At 41.1% G+C, this 25,041-nt stretch overlaps 1 protein-coding gene across 6 annotated transcripts in view; it reads right to left on the bottom strand.

The window, feature by feature from the left end:
* Nucleotides 1-25,041, bottom strand: part of SCHIP1 (schwannomin interacting protein 1) — a 126,776-nt gene that overhangs the window by 15,499 nt on the left and 86,236 nt on the right. For 5 of the 6 annotated variants that reach the window (XM_060099076.1, XM_060099075.1, XM_060099072.1 and 2 more), the window contains one exon: nucleotides 13,927-14,045. In XM_060099076.1, the coding sequence (XP_059955059.1) occupies nucleotides 13,927-14,045 (119 nt within the window). Of the gene's footprint in view, nucleotides 1-13,922; nucleotides 14,046-25,041 lie in introns of those variants that run through there. The other variant, XM_060099077.1, reaches the window with a different exon arrangement.

Genomic DNA, 25,041 nt, shown 5'->3' with positions numbered 1-25,041 from the left:
TTTTTGCTTTTTGTGGTACGCGGGCCTCTCTCACTGCTGTGGCCTCTCCCGCTGCAGAGCACAGGCTCCAGACGCGCAGGCTCAGTGGCCATGGCTCACAGGCCCAGCCGCTCCACGGCATGCGGGATCCTCCCAGGCCAGGGCACGAACCCGCGTCCCCTGCATCGGCAGGCAGACTCTCAACCACTGCGCCACCAGGGAAGCCCTAATTTGACTTTTTAAAAATGTAAAAAATTTTAAAATTGAAGTATAGTTGCTGTACAATGTTGTATAAGTTACAGGTGTACAATACGGTAATTCTCAATTTTTAAAGGTTATGCTCCGTTATAGTTATTATAAAATATTGGCTATATTCCCTGTGTTGTACAATATATCCTTGTAGCTTATTTTATACCTAATAGTTTGTACCTCTTACTCCACTACCCCTATGTTGCCCCTCCTGCTTCCGTTTCCCCACAGCCATCTCTCCTAGATGCCAAAGGTGGTAACTACTAGTTTTTTCTCTATATCTGTGAGTCTGCTTCTTTTTTGTTATATTCACTAGTTTGCTGTATTTTTAAGATTCCACATATAAGTGATATCATACAGTATTTGTCTTTCTCTGTGTGACTTATTTCACAAAGCATAATGCCCTCTAAGTCCATCCATGTTGCTGCAAATGGCAAAATTTCATTCCTTCTTATGGCTGAGCTGACTTTTTAAAAAAGAGTGATATTCACATAGGTGCAAACACTGCTGGTCTAACATATATGATCATACACACAGAAGGACTATAAATGATTTTTACAACTATATTAGAAAGAAAGGGGATGTTTAACTGTTCATTTGTTTGTTCGTTTGATGATCAGGCAATAACATCTCTGCAAAACCCACAGCACCAACTGGCCAGTGCTGAGCTGATGCCTCCCCTTTGGCCAGGGCACACACTTTCTAGTTCACTACGGTCCCACCTATGGCCTTTTATCTGGGCTACTTCATTCCTTTATGTTTCTTGCTGGCCCCTGCAGGCATGTTACAGTTCATGACCCCTATATTAAGTGGATGCATAGTAGTAGTTGATCCAGGGACAGAAATCAGGTCTTCTAACAGGTACCAAATGCTTGGATCATTAAATCACAATATACAAATAGAAATGTGGACTATATAGAGCATTGGAAGAGAACTCAAAAAAATACTTACTAGACACTCCCTATCTTATAGATGAGAAAGGAAACACTTTCACTTACCTGGACATTAACTAGTAAGTAAGGTGAGCAGGGAACTAACTTCAGTAGAAAAGTGGTCTGCGGGATGGGGGAAGCAAATGCAGAAGAGGGATGGAAAGCCGGCTCTCCCACCGTTATGTGCCCAGAGGAGTTAAGGGCAGTTTCAAACTCTGTGATAGAGAGAGGACTGGGGGAAAGGGGAGCACCATGTCTCTTCATGTCCTGTCCTCACCCCACGTCTTACAGGACTCAGGCTTTTGGTTTCCTCAGCGAAAGCCACGGAAGGTAGCTCCAAAGGCGGCTGGAGTGTGAATGGCCCTCTCTGGGTTTTCTTCTCCCAATCCTGCACATACTTTTTGTCTGCTCCCTTTTCTAAGGCTCGTTAGTTCTGGACCTTCCGTCTGTATGTGTTTGCGTGAGGGCTGGTAGGCATCCGACTCCACATGGCCACAGAATCTTCTCACTACTTAAGTAACGGATAGAGAAGTGGACTAACGTTCACCAGCTTTTCTATGGTGAAGGAGCAGCCCTTGTAGCCTAACCCGATTCTCTAGGGAGCTATAAATACTTGCATTCCTCAGACAGCTGCTGATTCTAATTCCACATCAGTGTCTAGTTCCTTCAATAATGACCACGTATATGTAATTAAATTTGGAATTATAGGATCTTAATGTTAAAAAATGCATTTTCACCAGAAATATTTTCTGCACGAATTGAAGACCAGAATGAGCACTCTTCTGATACTGCAATAATAATGGAATAAAACAGCCATCTCTCCTAGGTGCCAAATGTGGTCTACTTTCTCTTAATTAAAGCCAAATGATTTCTCAGCAATCTACTTTCTGAAATAAAAAGAATCGCCACTTTTGAGCATCTACTATATTGTAGGCACTTCATATATATTACTTCTAATCCTCAGATACACCTAAAACAAGTATTATGATCTCCATTTTGCATATGAGAAAACTAAGGCTCAGAGGTTAAATTATACAAGGTCACAAAGTTGGCATTTTATTCTAGGAGAGTGTGGTGAGAAGCCAGGGCACTATAAGAAGGCTAGAATAAATTCATGAATGGAAGAATAAAAGAGAAGATAAAAAAAAAGCAAAACAAAAACAAAACAAAAAATTGGAAACAACTTCAGTGTCTAACAATAAGAGATTAAGTATGTTATGGACTGACAAATATACACTGATATGTATAACATAGATAACTAATGAGAACCTGCTGTATAGCACAGGGAACTCTGTTTAGTGCTCTGTGGTGACCTAAATGGGAAGGAAATCCAAAAAAGAGGGGATATATGATACATATGGCTGATTCACTTTGCTGTACAGTAGAAACTAACACAACATTGTAAAACAACTATACCCCAATTTCAAAAAAGATCGATAGAACTACAAAAAAAAGTATATTATGGTGAAATATATGACAGGCCATTATGCAGCTAGTAAAAATATATATAATGGAACAGTTATGGATATGGGCAAATATTCCTGATGTATTGTTAAGTCAAAAACAGAAACAAAAACCAAGCTCTAAAACAATAGGTATACTATGATTCCAAGTTTGTAAAAAAAAATGTGGAGCTATCTGTAAAGAAAAAGTGGCAGGAAATATAGCTAGATATTTTTTCGTGGAAGAAATTCAGTTGACTTCAAATTTTTCTCTTTTGAGTGCCTCTGAACTGCTATGTGTGGGCCTTTAGCAGGAATTTTAAAAAGGAAAAGGAGAGAGAATGGGTGAGTTGGTTAGCACTGTGTGTTGGAGAAAGGTGAGTAGGATTAAGTATCTGACAGCTGGAAGAGGATGGCTGCGTGTCTGACTCAGATGGTGTCTATGCAGGGACCATGACTCACGTATGAGTCCGGTTGGGCTTTTGTTTTTGGCAGGGTGCTGGGGGTAGGAGATCCTGCCCCTAGCAGGGAGGAGGGCAGTAAGAAACAAATTTTCTTATAAGTGAACATTTCTATGGATGGACTCTTTGATTCAACTGTTGCCATCCCTCCCCAACCCAGTCTCAATCCCATTCTCCTTTTTGGATCTGCATAGATGATAGACTCTCAAGTAAAGGATATACATTTCACTCTTTGTATTTTTAAAGCCAGCCTGCCTATTTACTCTGCTCAGCCCAGACAGAGTTTAAACTTGTATCTGCCGGACCTGCTGATGCGTTTCAGCTGCTGGAGCTGAAGTTAGGCTTATCCCCTTCCGGACCGGTGTTTACCTCTGTGAGGCTGGGGTAAAGATATGGCAGTTGAAGAGTCAGTGCCTGTGGATGTTTTTGAGGGGTATGGTTAGATTTGGTGAAAATCTTAATTGCAAATTCTTTTACTGTCTTGAACACTGAATCACTGCTTTCACCACTTCTTATGTTCATGTTTAAAATAATGTTGGGGCTGCCATTTAGGCTTGGTCCCATAGTAAGCTTCATCTCAAAGACCTTCTGTTTCATGACTTAATTTGTGGTCATTTGATTCTATTCAGTCATTAAAAAGAATGCAGTAGATTTACTGAATTGCATTAATTCTATGACGCATGGTTATTCATCTTTGGCCATCTTCAACGTCGGGGTATGTCTCACGATCTCAGCCACCCATGCAGCTGGTGGCATGACTGCTCTACTGAGCTGTAACTCTGTCAGCCAACAAACCATATAAGGACCACTGAAGAAGAAGTGGGCTCTGGTAGTTGACCATTCATGCCTTCTGATAATAAAAAAGTGCCAGCGTCGAAACCTGCAGAATGGGGGACAGTGGCTTGGAAGGTGAGGCACAGCACCTCCTGATGGCACAAAGGGTGACCCTGTGGGGAAAAGCAAAGATGGACAACTCTAAGGGAAAGTGGTTAAATGGAGAATTGAATTGTGAATGTGAAAAGGGTGTAGGACTACCTTAACCAATTTCACTTTTTCTTATTTTTTTGTATGCACAAAAGACACATGTGGTAAAAATATATACCCAAATAAACCTGAAAGGACTTTTCAATAACTAAAACAAAAATTCTGGAATTCCCTGGTGGTCCAGTGGTTAGGGCTCCACGCTTCCACTGCAGGGGGAGCAAGTTTGATTCCTGGTTGGGGAACTAAGATTCCCGCATGCTGCAAGGCACATCACCAAAACAAAAAACAAAAAACAAAAAAAATTCTAAGTGTTAAGGAGGCATGTGTCACCATTTAATTGGCAGTGGTTTTCTGAAATATCTTCCATGGGTTTTTAATGCATGTGATAATCTGAGTGAGAATAATCTGAGGGGCACAGAAAATTTTACAAAAATACTGAACAAAAGGATTGTGTTAAAACTCCAGATGACAGAGCTCGCATGCAGTCAGTGAGGCTGTTTTCTCATAGCAGTAAGTGCTTATGTAAACTCTCAAAGGAGCCAGTCTTCATATGAGCTGTGTGTCCAGACACATCTGAGGGACCACTGTCTAAAGGGAGTGCAAATTTCAGTAATAAAGTCATGATAACTTGTCAAAGATGATGCACCAATGAAAAATCATTTCTAGAAGTTCTTTTAATTAAACATTTGGCTGTCCACTGGAGCCATTTTTAAATATAAAATGCAGCCCTGTGGCCTTTTTCTCCCTGTCTCCCACCGTTTTGCAGTAGCTCTGACAACTGAATTCTCACTGGTGATAATAATAAAATTCATAAGACAGAGTACAGCTGGATATGCCTCTAGCAAGATGTCAAATTTCGCTTGCACAAAATTAATTGCACCTAATTAAACTGGGGTCATTGGCATTATTGTAAAGTGAGGCTATTTATTAGACAAAGAAAATTTCACAAATGCCAATTTGCTTCTCTTTCAGGTTTGTAAAAGAAGAATTGCTTACATGATTAAATTTGTTTTGCCATTTTAATCTTATTACTCTTCAAAAGATCCACTTCAAATTTTGCTTCACTTTAAAAATTGTGTAATGTTTTAGAATACTGCAGATAATTCTTGGAGGAGGGCATAAAAACGATAGGTTTTCTGTGGATTACTCGATGAATTTTCAAATAGTATAAAAAAAAGAATTTGCAAACTACCATTTGCAATGACAGGTACTTTGGAATTACTCATATGAAGGATTTTCTAAGCAAATTAATAGTACACATGTATGAGATTAATATGAAGTTCAAAAGGTATGTTGCATGTTACAAATAGGTTGTTGTAGTATGTACCTATTACTTCACGAAAGCAAATTTCATTGTGTTGAAACAGGACCACCTCTTCTCACTCATGCTGGGTATATATGACCACTGTGCTTACTTCTTCCAGGAAATTATGCAAAAATTATTACCGTCAGAGACAAAAGGATGATTTACTTTCCTGGCAAAATGAGGCTGGTTTGACCTGTGATCTGTGGCAGATTATATATTCAGATTCTCAGTTCCTCACATTTGAAGCGCCTATGAATCCAATTTCTTTAAAGGCTCTCTCGATCACTGCTATCTGTCCTATCGATACAACTCCCTGGGCTATGGTGCCTCCCCACTCCCTCCCCTCCACGCAGCCCAAACACAAGAGGAGGTGGTGGGTAACTATTACTGGTCTTATCTCAACCATGCACCAATAAACCTATAAGAACAAGAAAGAAATGAGTTTTGATCTGGGGATGTTGGAATGGCTGAGATAAGTAAACGGTAATCATTATTCAAATGAGCATCTCAAAAGCTCTCTGGGGAATTTCTGTTTTTCATAATCTTCACAACGCATGGAGAGAAGGGTATATAGCCTTTTCCAGGTTACAATATTACATTGCATACTTTGTGAATAGACTGTATTATGTTGTATTTATATTTATGTGCATGTAAATAAAATCTATCTTGGGGTAAGGGAAGAAGAGAAGTCGGGGGTCAGGCTCATTTTGTGTTACTCTGAGAAAAGGAGAATGGAGATGGCAGAAAAAGTTTTCTCCATGATGTCAGATCAGCTTGTAATGTTTGAAAGATGAAAGACTTCCTAGATGTCTATTACTAATGACCACTCTGTCTTGTGTTTTCAAAGCAGCCAAGCCAGTTTCCATTCCTTTAATAACACTAAGCTATATAAACTCAGAATCCAAAATATAATGCTGATTCAAGATCAATTTGGTCAATGGAAAAATATTTTATAGCAAAGTAATATACTAGTCATAAGAGAAAAGGAATATTTAATTTTTCTAAGAACATGAGTAAATCTAACATTTCTTAGAAACTTCTTTCAAAAATAGGTAATTCATTTCTCTCATTTCCTTTTAAGCTTTTAGCTGGAACATTTTTAAACAGAGAAAACAGACAAAGGTCATACGATCTCAGTTTGAAAAGGCTGATTATGTGTGGATTAGCACATTTTGAAGAAAAATATGGCACTTCCTATACTTGCCACATTTCAGTATAAGTCAAATTTAATTAGTTGAGTTATGAAGCAATATCAAAAATTCTTTTGCTGCAGTATTGGGCATGAAATGTCTTTATGGGATTATCGTTAAGTCTAGCTTACATTTAATAGCTTGTCATCCTTTTAAAAAGTGCTTTAGGAGATAGCACTAATTAGAAAAATTCAGTGGGGCTGAAACCCAAAGGCCAACAGAGAAGGACTTACCCTCACAGGAGCAGCTTAAACTTGTCTTCCCAAAGGACCCTCCCGCTACTTCACAATTTCTCAAATATGAAGTTAATTTTTATAGGTAAACACCCTTTAAAATGCATAAATAGAAGTCCACTATTTTGCCAAAGGATCCTACTTACCTGGGTAGGCCCTGCCTTAAAAGTAAGCTTAGCACTTCAGAATCCATGGCTTGGGCAATTAATTGTAAGTCCTCAGCCTCATTTAAAATTGAGTACTGAGCTCCTTAAAGCAGTAAATTCAGCTAATATTTACCTGGTTTTGATTATTTAACTAATTCAACATGTGTGCTTTGGAGCATTTTGGAGTGCCACATCAGTGACCTCAAAGTTCTAACATCCCTCAAGTACTTTTGTAAGAAAGAGGTAAGGTACTTCTAGCTCAATGAAGAATTTCAGAAATTGTAATACATTAGAGAAACACTAATTCTAATAGGGATGGAGAATATGGGTTACACAATTGCAACTGAACATTTCCTAAGGCTTTTCTCCTACGTTATTACTGAGGAAGGAGAATGGCAGTCAGTCTTTGCAGACTTTAAATTTACAGGGAAAAAGTGACATTTCTTAGGAACGTTAAGTCTCATTATTAACCATCATCCTAAGGGGAATCCAAAAAGTCATCGTGTTCTCAGAGAGGATGATCTCATCCCAGAATGTGGAGAGGAAAACATATGAAAGAACAGGATATAAATAATCTTCCTTATGGCAAGTCAACAAGTGTAGCTTGTTATGAGCTACTGTGAAATACATATGTGTTTAGATAGCTGTGTCTCCAAAGAGGGTAGATGACTAAGTCATTCTCAAATTCTGCTCTGCCAGAAGAGTTTCAGGTGGGCTTTGAGGGTTTATAGGGGAGGGATGGTGAGGGGCACTGAGTGCGAAGTAAAGTAGCATTGAAGGGAAATGGTGGGGGATGGCATGTTCTGGGCAGGGGTATCCCAACCCCTCTCCTTCAGTCCTCCTGGACCAGAGGTCTGCTTTGTTTTACATACATGGTTTCTGCACAGGATTTTATATTTCTGCTATTAAAAACAACAAAAACCTTCATGAGACTTCTAGTTACACATGGCATATCGAACACAGGAATTTATCTTCTCTCTCTTCTGAAATCCTACTAAAACAATATTAAAGGAAGAAATGAGGTATGAACCTACATGGACAAAGGAAATGGAAAAGGAGACAGTGGCACACAAGAGAGTTTGAAAAAATTTTGAAAGACAAAATGCAGATGGATGAGGGGTATTTGACTTTACTTCAATTTGCTAGGTGTCTGCAGGGGTGGCTGGTAGAGAAGGCACATGCATTTTCACTTCAGGATCCTGGTACTACTCAGGTGCATCCAAAGGCAGGGGAGTGGGGTAAGGCTGCGTACAAACCAAGACTGATTAAACAACTGAAAGGAAAACCTAGATCTTCTAACTTGCCCTGACTACGTGTGGCCTGGCAGAATGAGAAAGTTCACTATCTAGAGAGGCTGAATCAGGGGAGCTCTGGGCTAGGGCTCCCTCAGGCACAGCTGAGGTGGCAATGAAGCGCCTTACTGAAATCAAAGGAATTAAGTGAAATTCTACATGCTGAATTGTCAACCATTCCCCTGCTAGAGTCGTACACTGGCAGTCAGGCTTAAAATTCCTTAGGATGAAGTTGAAGAGTTCTTCCCTGTGACAACTTACAGCCCAAGAGAAAAGAGCTTTGGGCACTTATAATTGGATGCACCCTTACAAATAGTTGTGTTTTTACTTGACCATTCTAAAGTGAAGTTCACCATTCATTAATGCAACAACTACTCAGTGACTGACTATGTATTAGACACTATCTAAGCAATAGTTATGGTGGTGAACAAAACAAAGGCCTGCTCTCTTGGGGTTAATTATTTTCGTACTAGAGAAAGACAAGGAACAGATTAAAACTATATATAATACAACAACAGGTAATGATAAGGACCACAAAGAAAAACAAATCAGGGTAAGAGGATAAGCAGGGTAAGAGAAGAGAAAGTGGTAGGTAGGTTGGGAGTTTACCTTTTAATTTGGTGGTCAGGCAAGGTCTCTCTGAGAAGACAATATATGTCTCCAAGCCCCAACCAGAAACTTTACAACAGCTTTTAGTGTTTTACACTTAATTATTAATAGAAATCAAAATGAACAAAAAAACAAACTCAGAAAAAATCATGGACAATGTAGAAATCAGAAGGAAACATTTTGAATAATTTAACTAAAATTAATGCCTTCAGTGAAATGAGAAAGTATGATGGGAAAATTTTTGAAAACATAAACGAAATGGACAAATTCTTAGAAAATATAACTCATCAGAACTGACTCAAGAAGAAATCAAAAGTGTGTACAATCTTAAAACCACTTAAAAAACAGAAGCTGTTAAATCAAACATACAAAGAAGACACCGGGCCCAGATGGTTATACTGGTAAGAAACAGCTCATTCCAATATTATGTAGACTTTTCTTAGACAATACGAAAGGGGGAATAGTAGCTAATTCATTTACACCAGCATAAACTTATACTAAAACCAGAAAAAAAAGTTACAAGAAAAGAATACAACAGACCCATGTGACTCATGAATGTAAGTATAACAACCCTAAATAAAATATTATGTATAAAATCCAATACTGTTCAAAAAAAGATAATACCCTCAACCAATTGTGGTTTATAATAGGTATGCAAAGATTGTTCAATATTTTGAAAATCTATAAATGTAATTCATTAATAGATTAATAGAGAAAATCATACAATCATCTCAACAGATGCAGAAAAAGCACATGATAACATCAAATACCCATTCATGATAAAAATGTTTTTAAAATTATGAATATAAGGGAACAATGTTAATCTCATAAAGAGTAAAATTAAAGAAAACATAAAATTAACATCATCCTAAATGGAAACATTAGAAGCATTCCATTTAATATGAGAAATGAGCTAAGGATCCCAACTACTACCATTTTTAATCCTCAGTGTACTAGGGTACCTATCCAGTGCAGTAAAACAAAGAAAGAAACCAGAAGTAGGAGGATTAGAAAGGAATTTTAAAAGCTGCTATTTTTTTGTAGATGATATTGTTTTAAACTTCCAAAGAATGTACAGACAACTTTACTGGAAATAATAGGAGAGGAGAGAAATACTAGGTATAATAATAACGAAATGGCTGGATACACGACTAGTGTACAAAGTAAGCTGCAGCAAACAACAAGAAAGCATTATCAAAGAGAATTTAAGATAATATCAGAATATCAAATATCTGGAAATAAATATAACAAAAGATATGCAGTATCTCTAAATGGAAAACAGGGATAGGAAAATTCAATACTGTGAAAATGTAATTCTCCCCTAAATTATTGGGTTGGCCAAAAAGTTCGTTTGGGTTTTTCCGTAAGTTCGTTTTCCGTAAGTTCCATAATATCTTACAGAAAAACCAGAATGGACTTTTTGGCCACCCCAGTATTTCCAGATTCGGTACAATTCTAGTCAAAAATCCCAAGACAGTATTTTGCTGAACTTGATTTGATGATTTAAAATTTATATGGAAGAATAAAAAACCAAGAATAGGCAGTAAAAGAGTAAAGAGTCCAGACATCAGGACTTATTTTGAAGCTATAGTAATTAAGACTGTATGGTACTGGTGCAGGGATAGAAACACTAACCAATGAAATAGAATGTATTCCCATTAATGTATAGTCATACATAAGTGATCTGTTAGATCAGTCAGTAAAAGAGAATTGTTACTAATAAATATGATGGAAAAAATGGTCATGTATATGGAAAAAGATGAAATTAGACTTCTCCATTCTAAATCAGGAAACCAACCCGATTGCTTACAGACTTTAAAAAAAACAACAATACTTTTAACTCTTAACAGGAAATCTAGGTTAATGCCTTTTGGACCTTAGGGTAGAAGAAGATTTTTTTATACAAGCCTCAGAAAGCACTGACTCTAAAAGAAAAGTTAAATAAAAATGACCATTAAAATTAAAATTAAGAACTTCTGGTCATAAAGACACATTGAGGAAGTGAAAAGACAAGTTACAACCTGGGAGAAGATATTTGCCATACATACAGCATATTAAGGATTAGTATCATAGCTAAAGAACTTCCATAAATCAATGAAAAAAGCATAAAGAATCCAATAGAAATTTGGACATGAGGCCCAAAAAGACATTTCGCAGAAGGGGAAACAGAGATGGCTAATAAACATAATGAAATATCATTTAATACCCGTTCAGCTAACAAAAGTGTGAAAGAAATTGACAATATTGAGTGTTAGAAAGGCTATGGATCCACAGGATCTCTGAACCATTGCTGGTAGGAGGGTAACTCGTGCAACTATTTTGAACAGTTTGGTATTATCTTCTAAATAGGAACATTCATGTATTTTCCTAGGAATACCAGTCCAAGGTACACACCAGAGAGAAACTCTTGCACACAGACAGCAGAAGACACATACAAGGATGTTTATAATCAGCACTGTTTATAAGAGCAGAACCTCTGAAACAACCTAATGCCTATCATCAGAAGAGTGGCTCGATGAACTGTGATACATTCACATGGTGGAATATAATACAGCAGTCAAATCAGGGACTGGCAAAGGGGAAAATGGGGCAATTTAAATTTCAGAACAAACAATAAACTTTCTCAAGTAATCATAGTTTACTACATGGTTCAAGGTGAATAATATATGATCTTAATAATGTAAAACTGAACAGTTATTTGACCCCAAATTATAAAGTAATTATATTAGGAGGACGGGGTGGGATATATAGATATGTCTGTGGGAGGGCTGTAAAAGAGAGTTAAATCCCAACCTTCCGTATTTAGCAGTCAGTAAATGGTTTACAAGTAAAAGGTAAGAAGATAAGCATTTTACTCAGAGATATAAATACCAGCAGAAACAACTAAGGAGTTAAAAGTTATTGTTTCTGGAGAGTGAGATGAGGATAGAGAGGGATGGGACCAGGACTGTTACTTTTATGTTGTTATTATATACTCTGTAGTTAATTCTACTTTACTTTCAAAGTCATATAATACACACACACACACACACACACACACACACACACACACACACAACTTTGATTTTAAAAACCACAGCTCCCGTTTGGACCAGATGGATATGACATGGCTGAGCAAAGAGATGGGGTTTCTAGAAGAAAACTTTTTGGTGTTTTGGGGACTACTAGAGGGCAGTAGCAGAGATCTATAAGACTATGGGGCCCAATCTACTCATTTTACAAAAATGAGGAAACTGAGGCATGGTAAAAACTAAGTAAATTGCTCAAGTCTCAGAATTAGAAGCTGACTAGGACTAACCCTCAGGTGTCCAGGTCCCTAGGCCCGAGGTCCTCCTGCCCACATCCCACTAGGAGGAGAAAGAGGTGCTTCCATGGCAAAGGGGAACGTTGACCTTCCAACTCTGGAATGACATATGCCGAGAGCGAGGGAATCCTCTGAGCCTGAGCTGGCCCACACCCAGCTGAGGAGGACATGCCTAAACACTGCATGGCCAGGCCACAGCTCCTGTCTCCAGGCACTAACCCACCAGGAGTGACTCCTAAATATGCACATATATGAGTGTGTGTGTGCTTTCTGATTTTTGCTGATTTTGATGAATCTGTAAGGATCAGACAGAAATATGAGGCTTACTGAAAGCTCGATAAAATAGATACTAAAGTGTCTAATTCTGGGCCTCATATGAAGGAAAGAGTGGAAATCCGTTGGCTGAATGAATGCATGAATGCTATCATTTGTCTCCCACACCTGGTTTAACATGGTAAGTATACCTAGTATTTATACAGGGGATATTTGCTCTTAGAGAGCCCAAAGGAAGAGCCAGACATTCTGACAAGAAATGGATATTTGGGGAGGGATCAAGAGAATGCTGATAGGTCTTCAGTTACTACCATCTTTATTAAAACAATGTTTTATGTGCTTTAATCACTTGGAATACCTGTACTCATAATAGTTAATTTTGCAGATTGTCTATACCCTCCCCAATCGAAGTGTGACCTATGGACTGGCAGCATGAACATCAGCTGGGAGCTTGTTAGAAATACAGAATCTTGGGACTTCCCTGGTGGTGAAATGGTTAAGAATCCGCCTGCCAGTGCAGGGGACACGGGTTAGAGCCCTGGTCCAGGAAGATCCCACATGCTGCGAAGCAACTAAGCCCGTGTACCACTGAGCCTGTGCTCTAGAGCCTGCGAGCCACAACTACCAAGGCTGTGTGCTGCAACTACTGAAGCCTGTGTACCCAGAGCCCACGCTCTGCAACAAGAGAAGCCACTGCAATGAGAAGCCCACGCACTGCAATGAAGAGTAGGCCCTGCTCGCCGCAACTAGAGAAAGCCTGAGTGCAGCAATGAAGACCCAACGCTGCCAAAAATAAATACATTAATTAATTAAAAAAAAAGAAAAAAAATACGAATCTTAAACCCCACTTCAACCTACTAAATCAGAATCAGCATTTTAACACAATTCCCAGGTGATACATATGCACATTAAAGTTTGAGAAGCTCTGGCTACAATCCTATTTTCTAGATAGAATTATAATTTTAATATATTTTAATTGGAATTAGAAGTTATGCAAATGATCAATGATACCCTGAAATCAATTAAGATAAAATAAAAACAAACCACCTGCAGGACAGGTTAAGCTCTGTAATAAACATTCAATGATCAAAGTGGGAATTGTATTTCTCAGTTATCAGTATTCATTGCAATCAAATGCATCGGGGGGTTAGGCTGGATGCTTTGGGACTACTTAATGGGAAATCTGGTGGTCTGCCACACTTCTCCAAGCATCAGTCAGCTTGTTTAAGAGTGTAGCTTGATTCTCCCTTCACAATGCAAAATCAGAATTGTGTCTAGAAAAAAAATGAAATATAGAAATCTGACCTCAAATGGCTGGGCAAATGGGCCAAAAATCCCCAAAACTAAAACCCAAAAAACAAACCCAACAAACAGGTGGAGAGGGATCTGTCTAGCACGCAAATAAAGGTGGCAGTATTATGGGGAAAAAATACTCAAAGATTTAAAGGATATCTCTTATTAGACATACATAGTCAGATGACAAAATCCATTAGGTACATATCAGAGAATCAACTCAAAACACTCACCGGGAGGAAAGGCTTGGCTTCCCGCTTTTGCTACAGCTGGTATAAATTCCCGGGCCATCATCAAAGAAGCTTCCAAGTGCCAACTTCTGTCGGATAGATTCTCTTTCATTTTTCTGTGCCTAAAATTTCAGGAAAATAAAACATGCCGATAAGCAGGCAGATACGTCACAACCAGAGGCAATCTAACTGCTAAGTCTCTTAGAACTATAATATTAGACAAAAAATAAACAGGCCAAAGCACAAGAGCATTTGAATTATTAAGACTGAAATTCAACCAGTCTTTCCTGATTCCACGTCTGTGAACATTTTCAATTCTTTGGAGTCCTTTATGATCACCAGTCTCGGAAATCACCATCATGGTAGTAAATGATCATCATTGAGACAGGACCACTGTTGACCCCTGAACAACACGGGTTTGAACTGCTCAGGTGCACTTACAGCAGATTTTTCTCAACAGTAAATACTACAGTGCTACACCACCCACAGTTGGTTGAATCTGCGTATGGGGAACCACACAGACGGAGGGCTAACGATAAATTATAGGCAGATTTTTGACTGCGTGGAGGGTCGGCGCTCCTATCTCCAGGGGTTGTTAAAGGGTCACCTGTAGGTTATTTGGCACTATAATCTTTCTTCTTCTTACCTGCTAAATATAACAGAGTAAAGTCATGGAGGGCAAGCACTTTGTCCTAAATCAAATCACTTTTATTTATTTATTTTTTTGTGGTACGTGGGCCCCTCACTGTTGTGACCTCTCCTGTTGCGGAGCACAGGCTCCGGATGCGCGGGCTCAGCGGCCATGGCTCACGGGCCCAGCCCCTCCGCGGCATGTGGGATCTTCCCGGACCGGGGCATGAACCCGTGTCCCCTGCATCGGCAGGCGGACTCTCAACCACTGCACCACCAGGGAAGCCCCCAAATCACTTTTATCTCCAATGTGGCCCTTCCCTGGATCTTTTCCCTTCTTTACATGGTCCCTTCAGTCCACTTTCTCTATGGCAAGAACATTAATTCGTTCAACCAACAGGCACCAAGCCTCTCTGAGAGGCAGGAGCCACACTGTGACGCTAGAAGACGGCCAGGACGGAAGACACAGCCCCCACCTCCACCCATTACAGTCTTGATGGGGACTCTTGTTTCCATTCAAGCTCATCTCACCAGGTTTAGATTGTGAGAAATGCTAACCTAGTGCCTGGAATAGCTGGAGGATTCTCACTGGACCCATCTGTTTCATATTTTGAGGGAAGTGAGGTCGGTGTGCATAGGAAAAGGATTTGGTAAACTACACTACTGAGATAACTTGGATACGTTTACAACACTTGGCTTAGCATAAAAGTCCCATAAAAACTCACCACGCTGAACTTTTAAACCCTTTAAACAACAGAAGATGAGACATGATTTCCTTAGCTAAAAATAAAACAACTACAAAAAACAAATAATGAGTTAGACATCCTGGGGTGAGAATGAGATTTTGGTTTTCTGTTTCGTGGGATGAGGGAGGCTGTGAGAAGCACCATTTTATGTTCTGGGCAGGGGGCTGAAGACTGCGGAACAAATTATATAACGAAAGCCAGCTCACGTGAGTGGGTGTGGTTACGGAACGCACGACGGCCTTGATTCTCCCAGTAGGAGGTTCTGGAGCCACATTTGCTGCTACCAGTACCCACAAGTTACAGTGAAAGCTCTGAGCCATCATCTGAGCATCACTGTGTCACAGTAATGAAATGTACAACCTATGGGAAGGACAGGCTGAAAAATGGCTTCATTTCATCCCCAAGTGAAGGGCAATATACTACAGGTTAAGGCTGCTGTTTAATATGATAGTTACTAGTCACATGTAACTATTTACATTCAAATTAAAAATTAATTAATTAAAATAAAAAATTCAGTCCCTCAGTCATACTAGCTACATTTCAAGAGCTCCAGAGCCACAGGTGGCTAGTAGATATCATATGGGAAGCACAGAATAAAATATACAACAGCGCAGCACCGCTAAGACAGCGTCAGCTTCAACAGTCTGCATCAGAATTTCCTGTAGAGACTTTAAAATGCACATTCCCATTGCTTCTGTGCCTTTGGGCTAACATCAAGTGTAAAATACACATCCCTAAACTCTAGCACTGGGTACTTAGTTTTAATGGGTTTGAGAACTTCTGGTCGAAGGAAAGCTCATCTTTATTCTCCTTTTCTCTAACATTTTAAAATTCTTGGACACTACAAGCATTCTTTCAACTTTCATACTTAGCAATTATATTTAAATCTATCTGTCTATATAGATATCCCTCCCCCCCCATTTTGTCATGTACCAGTGGAACTGTGTCATACTAGGAGCTCCTGTATTTGTGCGTATATGTTAATACAGCCACAAGGTGAAAGACTACTTTTTTTTTTTTAATTTATTTTTGGCTGCATTGGGTCTTCCTTGCTGCATGCGGGCTTTCTCTAGTTGCGGTGACCGGGGGCTACTCTTTGTTGGTGTGCGTGGGCTTCTCATTGCAGTGGCTTCTCTTGTTGCAGAGCATGGGCTCTAGGCACACGGGCTTCAGTAGTTGTGGCATGCAGGCTCAGTAGTTGTGGCTCGCAGGCTTAGTTGCTCCGCAGCATGTGGGATCTTCCCAGACCAGGGCTCGAACCAGTGTCCCCTGCATTGGCAGGCGGATTCTTAACCACTGGGCCACCAGGGAAGTCCCAAGACTACTTTTATACAGTTACAGACGTGATGCTGATCTCATATTGTTACTGGGCTAGCACAGCACTGAGTCCTGAGAAAGTAACCATAAAGTCGTAAAGGGAAGTAAGAATGCTTTTAATTTCACTAACTACTTGCATCTGTACTGCTGGGAACCTTAATTAAAGCAACCCACCCTTCCAAATATGTAAGGCTGGTACTGGTGATGGTCCTGCCAAAACAGGACCACAATACTTGACATCTTTATTTAAAACAAAGTCATTTCAAAATCCCCAAATCTGCCACACAGATTCAATGTAGTCAGTGAACCTATTTCTCGATCCATATAACAGCCAAAAGAGAATCTCACTGAATGTCCTCTGCAGACAGAAAACTGTTGAGTGGAATGAAATATTCAAATATAAAATCGGTAGATCACAACATGAGTGTTAATGACTAATGTTGTCCAACATTAGCCTGGGGTCTGGAAGAGGTTTTATTTCAAGAAAACACCTATCCCAGGTGTGAGGTGTGAACACACACTTGATTTCATGTCTATCTTTCCTGATTTACTTTGTATGCTAAAGCTATAGATAGTGGAGAAGGTCTTAAAAATATTTCTATTTACATTAATTACTATTTTTATACCGGAATACTTCATTAACAGCTTAAAGACAACTGTTTTGTAATGCACAAACTTTCTCCCCTTCTCCTCTTCTCTCTCTGGATCCCACTGAACAAATCAAGAAAAGTATAAAGCATATAAAAGCCACCATAATCCCACCACTTAGACACAGATCGCTGCTAACACTTTGGTATATTTTCTTCTAGTTTTTTACCTTATATGTGTATTTTTCTCTTTTTTTTTATAAAATTGAGATCATAATGTTTATATTATGAGAATTTCCCTCCATTCAAAATTCTTAAAAAATACAATTGTATATGGCCGCATATCATTCTCTCCTCTGGAGTTATCTTCTATTGTTACCCATTTGGGTTGTATCCAATTAAAAATTACAGAGAAGTTAGCATCTTACATAAATTCCTGCCCACATGTCTGATTATTTCCTCAGGATAAGTTCCTGGAAGTGGAATTACCAGATTAGCTGAGTGTGAACACTTGTTGAGGCTCCTGACACATTGTCACACCGCTCGAGAGAAAATCTGTTCCAATGTACATGCCCACCAGCAACGAAAAAGGGTGCAGCTTTCACTATATCCTGGCTAACACTGAGTATTTTCACTTAAAAAAAATGCTAGTGTTTTTAATTTGATAGGCAAAAAGTGCTCTTCTTTTTATTTTAATTTCTTTGATTACCAGTGAGATTAAATATTTAAATTTTTTCAGTTAATGTACTTGCTTTTCTCTAAACTACTTACTCCTAGGTTTGCTTATTTTTCTATAAAGGTCTGAGAGTTCTGAAAATTTTAGAGTAAGCATATGATTAGTCCTTTTGAGTTTGGAGTCTAAATGTTATACAGTTAAGTCAATAGCTCACTCCCTCTTAAATGTCTGCTGGCTCTGTGCTTGGAAAGCCCTTCCCAGTCCAGAGGTAAAGGATCCCACTTGATGTTGGAGGATTAAATGAGAAAATTGAGGTAAATTGCTTAGTAGCAGTACCTGCCCTATGGTAATGTAAATCTGCAATAAATGGTAGCTATTATGATTAATCCTCCAACAATTCCTGGTCTGAAGATGAGGAAACAGGGTGAAGGAAGGTTACCCTACTGTTGGATAGAAGAGCTAGGATTCAAGTCCATCCTTCTGGTGCCAGATCTTCCACATCTCTTCTCCACATCGATCGGTAAGGTGTCCACGTGGACACCATGTTGAAGATAAGAGGCGTGACTTTTTCGATTCAGATCGACTTCTTTCCTGAGATGGATGTGATGCTTTCTCAGAAAAGGAGAACACACCTGACTGCAAAACATACACACCACGTGCCTAATCATAACCGCAAATACTTAACAATACAAATATCTTCTTATCAGAGCCACTCTTTGGACACCACTGCTCAATCTTCCTTTCGGAACAAACCGCCCTAACCTTTCAAGTAACTATGATTCAACTGACTAGTAAAACAGTTTTTCTCTTAAAAATTCAACAATTGGAACCTGATTTCCTTCTTGTTGCCCACATGTGTAAAGTATGTGTGTGTGTGTGTGTGTGTGTGTGTGTGTGTGTGTATGTATGTGTAGTTTCAAACTTCTTTTGTTCTCTAAGGAATTACACCTGCAGGGCAATTATGTCCTCCAAATCCCCAAAGCCCAAACATGCCCCAGGGCGAGCAACAGTGAAGTGCACAGGAAAAGGGAGAGGCGGACTCAAAACTACACTCGCCAGCTGTGTTTATGGCAAGTGGAGCCATGTCCCCTCCTAAAATGGCCTTGGGAAATACTGTCATAAAACAAAAGTGAAACGTCTAAAATTGATACTGCAGGCAAAAAGCAAGAGGGCACCTGAGGAGGAGCGGCTCATCACTATGAGACAGAAAGACTATAAAGACCATTATCAAGAGTGAAAATGTGCTCACAAACTCACCATTGACCAGCCACAGGCAGTTTTTTGTCCTTGCCTGTCGACAAATTCCCTGCTGCCACCCCTGTGCCTGGGCAGATAAGGCTCACGATGGCTTTTGAGGGCATGATGTGAGCCAAGATCTCAGAACACAGACCACTGAGCCCTTTCAGACCCCGAACACCGGTGCTCAGCCTTTCCCATTGTGCCACCGTTCTGCTGCAATTCCCCAAAGTCGACGAGAAGAAAGAGGGGGGATTTGGTAAAAGAAATGAAAAGCAAACGGCCCAAGCTAATGTTCTGCTTGGGTAAATATCAGCTATCTCCAAATCTGGTCCGTCCCCAAGTCCTTTCCATACCTTCTTCGGGACACGGCTGCACCCGGCCCTTACACACCGGTTTCCCGAGCCCCTCCTTGGGTCCCGCCTTCATCCCTCTGGCACCCCGTTCACCTTGCTCGAAGCATCCTTGTGTCTCTGAAGCAGGGGCCGCCTAGTCTTTCACATGCTGGTCTTATAAATGTATAAGCAGAAGACTGTGTGTCTTGCGCATTTCCAAAATTTAATTGGCAAACTGCATTTTCTTGGGGGCAGCTGCGGGCCCACTGGGGTTCTCAGAAACACACTTTGGAACATAACATCCTGAGCCTAAACTGAAAGCCAGCTGGTTCTCAGGACACTGCCGGCAGCTGCTTCCTTCTGACTCCTGCACAGATGCTGATTCCACATAGCTGGAAAGGAGAGGGCCTGTTTGACCCAGAGGAAGGGGTTCCTTAAACTCCCCAAAGGAGGAAGATATTTAAGGAAGCTTGGCTTCCAGAGTCAGGGGGCGCAGTTGATGCGAATGGCACAGCAGTGCTCTAGGAACAAAAGCAGATGTAAGCTTGGGAGCAGGGACAACCGGGGTCTGGATGGGATTCAGTTGTGGGGAAGGGAAGTGGGAGGAAGGAAAATGTTTCCTCCCAGGTTTCCTGTCTTCCATCTCTTCCCTGGATGGATCTTCCCCTCCTCCCCAGCTCCACGGTTTCTTACTTTTACCTGTGCACCATGGGAACTGAAATAGCTTGTTATATGATTGGATGTGCTTATTTTATAATGCTGCCCCAGTACAATTCACTACAAAGCCAGGAAGATACCACTTCTAGCAGCCTCCTTTCTGCCTTGCTAAAGCTGTTACCTCCATCAGTGCTTCTTACACTTCAGGGTGCATACAAATCCCCTGGGGATCTTATTAAAATGCAGATTCTGATTCAGGGGCTGGGCCTGAGACCCTGCATTTCTAACAAGCCCCAGAAGTTGCGAGGGGTTAGCTATTTCACAAGAAGTTTCTCTCTCTAAGTTGAAGAAGCCTCCAGGCCTTGAATTTTCTTTCTCCATCTTCTACCTGGGTGTCCCACACAGGCCTCATGTCTGTTAAAGCAATGATACCCAATGGGAAAAAGGAAAGCAATGTGCCATTGAGAAAAAACTTCCTAAGGGCTGGGGGCAGCATTATTCTAGAAGCTGATGAATACCCTGGTCCCCCAAGGCCCAGGAAGAAACTCTGGATGCAGGGAGGCTGCTGTGCCATCGGTGTGCCAAGTGGAGAATCGCATGGGTGGGTACACACACAACGTGGCCCTCTCTCTCTCTGGTCACAAATTTCTTTAAACCAGTAGTGCTCAAACTTGATTATGCATGAGAATCACCTGGAAGGCTGCAAAACCAGAGATTATTTTTCTGATTCAGAAGGCCTGAGGTGGGGCTGAGAAAGTGCATTTGTAACAAGTTCCCAGATGCCGCTGGCTCAAACATCCTGAGAACCATGGCTTTACACACCTGAACAGATCGAGGAGCGACACGCAACACAGAGTTGGTTCTTCTTTAATTGAGCACAGATCTGTTGCCTGTGGAATGGCCAGACTCTGGATCCAGGTGCATTGCATTTGCAGCCGTCTGGCCTCGGCCAAAGGCCTTGCCAGGATGCCTGTTTTGAAGCAATTAATGATCCTGTTGCTTCAGTGCAATCTATTGCCTAGTGATATCCGGCATCATTGCCATTAGCGGCATCCACCAGGGAATGCAATTGGGATTCTGGAGCTCCCGGTGGAAAAGAACTCTTCCTTTAGTAAAATAATAGTCACTCTTATTTCTCTCCTCGGCTTAAGAAAGAAAGTTTTACTCTAAATTTATAGGCAGCATTCTAGTGTGGAGGAGTCTGAGGCTTTTAAACATTAGGAACCAGAAGGACAGAACATTCATTAATTAGGCAAATGTTATTAATTTTCTTTAAAACAAAAAATAAAAGAAAACCGAAATATACTGATAGTACTTTCTAATTATTTTCTCACTATGGGTTTATCGCAAGATCAAAATACGAAAACAGCATTCTGTAAAAATATGGATTGTATGCTTTTGAATGTCAAGGTCATAAATACTTGCTCTGTGCAGGTTATTTCAAGTTTTTGCATCATACTTCAAGACGCAAGCTTTCTGGGAAGAGCTTTTCAATTATTAGTGGAAGCGAAAGTTAAATAACCTAGTATCTTTCCATCGTATCACTGAATGGATAGTTAGTCTGGTTGTTTTGTTTTCAGTTTGTTTTTCTGGCATTTTCTATTTCAGATATTACACTAAACAATCCAGAAAGGTCTCCTGAAATGCTGTTGAAATCTCTTATCTTTGCATCCTTGCACCCATCTACCTAAACAAGTCCTCTGAACTAGATGTCAGGCCAGGCTGTTGGGCAATGTTGAGACCTGGATTCGGCTTGCTCAGCATCAGACTCACGGCAGAGCTGCCTTTAGATACCTGAAGTCCAGGACGGGCATCCATGGAGGGTCCAGGGGCCTTCTGACATCTGTTTTACTTAAGGATTTGCCAACATCAAAAGGGTTGGGATGCCAGTTCAGAGGATGGAGATGTTTGTTTACAATTAGTTAACCCTGAGGATGGTTTGGCCTATCGACTGCATTCTTTCTCCTCACGCTATAGGGAGAGGAGATAAACATGAGTAGGCAGACAGAAGTGCTGTCCTGGGCTTCCCTGATGGCGCAGTGGTTGGGAATCTGCCTGCCGATGCAGGGGACACAGGTTCGAGCCCCGGTCTGGGAGGATCCCACATAACGCGGAGCAACTAGGCCCGTGAGCCACAACTACTGAGCCTGCATTTCTAACAAGTCTGGAGCCTGTGCTCCACGGCAAGAGAGGCCGTGATAGTGAGAGGCCCGCACACCACGATGAAGAGTGGCCCCCGTTTGCCACAACAAGAGAAAGCCCTCGCACAGAAATGAAGACGCAACACAGCAAAAATAAATAAAATAAATTAATAAACTCCTACCCCCAACATCTCCTTTAAAAAAAAAAAAAAAGAAAAAGAAGTGCTGTCCTGCAGAGTCCCTAACACTTGAACATCTAATTGTTAAGGACTGGAGCAAAAGTATTTAACAAACCCCTAGGGTTGAAGTTCAGTAGCCATTTCCTGGCTGAATGGGAACTCTGGTGGAAGTAAAGGAGCCCAGGGTGCAATCTACAAGGATGACTTCTGTAGTGGGAGTGTTTCAATGTCAAATCCTAAAGGGACACAGTTGAAAATTAAAGTTTTCCTCACCTCTGAGCAGCATATCCAAAACATGAACTGCTGGGTGCATCTTGAGCTCTCTCGGGTTCTCAAATGATTGCCTTCAGAGACTACTTTTAACACAGGACAGTGTTATCTGGGGACTCCATTTTTAACAGGTGCCATTTTACAAGTCTGTAAAACCACCTCAGTCATTCAGTATCACTGTCGGAACACAATAGTCCAAAACACCTGCTGCAAGGTTATGCAACAGCCAAACCACAATCAACCACCAGGAAGCTGGTGTCCCCCGCCTCCCATGTCAAGGTGGGCTGAGGATCTGGGGTAGCCGAACACAGGTGTGTGTGACCAGGAGGGAGAGCAGGAGCCCCGCACAGGGCAATTGGGGCCAAGAAGACCCAAGTTAACCTCTTCACTCTGACACTTACTACTGCAAGTTATGGAAACACTTTAAGCCCCAGTGTCTATTTCTGAAAAAAAGGATAAAGATACCTTATTTTTTTAGGTTGTATTAAGGATTAAATGAAATACTATATAGAAGGTACTTGGCACAGTGTCTGATCCAGAGAGAAATTCACTAAATGGTCTTGTTGCTAATATTAAAGGTAGGGGCAGGGTAACCTGCTGAGAAGAGTGGAGAAAAGGATAAAAGAGATCCAGAAATGTCCAGAACAGACAAATCCAGAAAGACAGAGAATACACTGATGATTGTGGTGGGGAGGTGGGAATGAGGAGTAATTGCTAATGGGGACAGGCTTGTTTTGGGGGGTGCTGATGCAAATATTCCGGAATTAGATACTAGTGGTTTGTAGAACCTTATGAATATACTAAAAACCATCAAAGTATATACTTGGACATGTGAATCTTATGGTATGTGAATTATATCTCAATTAAAAAATAAACCATACCCTCCCCCCAAAAATTAAAGTTTTCCTGACCTCTGAGCAGCATATCCAAAACATGAACTGCTGGGTGCATCTCTCTCGGGTTCTCAAATGATTGCCTTCAGAGACTACTTTTAACACAGGACAGTGTTATCTGGGGACTCGATTTGTGTGTGTGTGTGTGTGTGTTTATTTTTTAAATTGAGGTATAATTCACATACCATGTATCTGGAAAATCTCGTTATCTGAAAGAACCCACTCTCCCTACCACGCTGGCTTACTGAGGTGCGCCAACAGGGTGATACGATGCAAAGAAGCCTGAACTAGGAGTTACGAGGCTTCATATTTACAAGACCTAAAACCAACCGGGCCCGTTCCTCCCTTGAAAGAAAAGGAGACCCTGGCCCAGAAAGTGGAAGAGACTGTCCCGGGGGGCTGAGGTAGGGCTGGGCTCCGGGGTTCAGTAACTTAACGGGGTTCCTCAAGCATATTCAGCCCTTACAGACAGGAAGATGGGAGGGTTCATGGAGTTCGACGGCTGCTTTTCCTCAGTAATTGTGTGGGGAGGGCAGAGCTCTTGTCTGGAATGGCAGCTGGCATTCTGTGTTCCTGTTTATTACAGTTTATCTCAAGCAGTCATTTCCATTCACCTTTTTAAAAAAACATGAGGCGCAGCTGTGGCTTCACTTTAAATATTGTTCCTTCCAGCCTTTTAATTTTTTCACGGGCTCCTCCCTAATCTTTCACCATAATTGGATGCACCACACTAGAGACAGCACCCGGGAGAAACAAAGCCAGGCAAGTCGGCTTGCCCATCCTCCGACCACACACGGCCCTGCCCGCAGCTCCTTCTGCCAGGAGTAGCCTGGGGACAGAAGGCAAGGCCAGCTTGCCAGTGTTTGCTCTGCTCTGGGACAAAGCGGGAGCCAGTCCTCTACCGTGCTTCATGTTAAATTTTCTTGATTTCCTCTCTCTCTCTCCACTGGTATAATTTGGATCTATCACCAGCCCTGAGATGGTGCAGGCTGTGCGTTTTCTAGGTCCACACTGACCATCTGAAGGGCCACCTCCTTCCAGGTGGCATCAATTCCACGGCAGCTTATTTGTTTGTACGCCTCCCCATTTGGACTGTGAGCACCTTGAGGGAAAGCCCGGCCTCCCTTTCGTGATCCTGGCCCCGCACACAATGCCAGGGACACAGGAAGGCTCTTGGTGAGTAACGGCTGATGGGATCAGGACACTGACTGGCAGGGTATGTGCCTCCGTGTCCTCAAGACAATGGGCTGTGGGACCCAGAGGGTCAGAGGTTGCTCAGAGCAAGGCAGGGCCATGATAGACCGGACTTGCACACCTAGGATTCTGCCAAGGTGCAGGCTTTCCTTCCTAGATACTAAGATGTGCTTTCTGTTGAGTACAGTCCTACTACTATTACTGAGCAAACCAGAGGTCCTTAATGAAACATCAGGACCTTCCCCAAGGAAATGGAA

Source organism: Mesoplodon densirostris, chromosome 5, assembly GCF_025265405.1.
Source record: "Mesoplodon densirostris isolate mMesDen1 chromosome 5, mMesDen1 primary haplotype, whole genome shotgun sequence".
NCBI classification, from domain to species: Eukaryota; Metazoa; Chordata; class Mammalia; order Artiodactyla; family Ziphiidae; genus Mesoplodon; species Mesoplodon densirostris.
The sequence above is the reverse complement of the archived record's forward strand: the minus strand, read 5'-3'. Positions and strand labels throughout refer to the sequence as shown.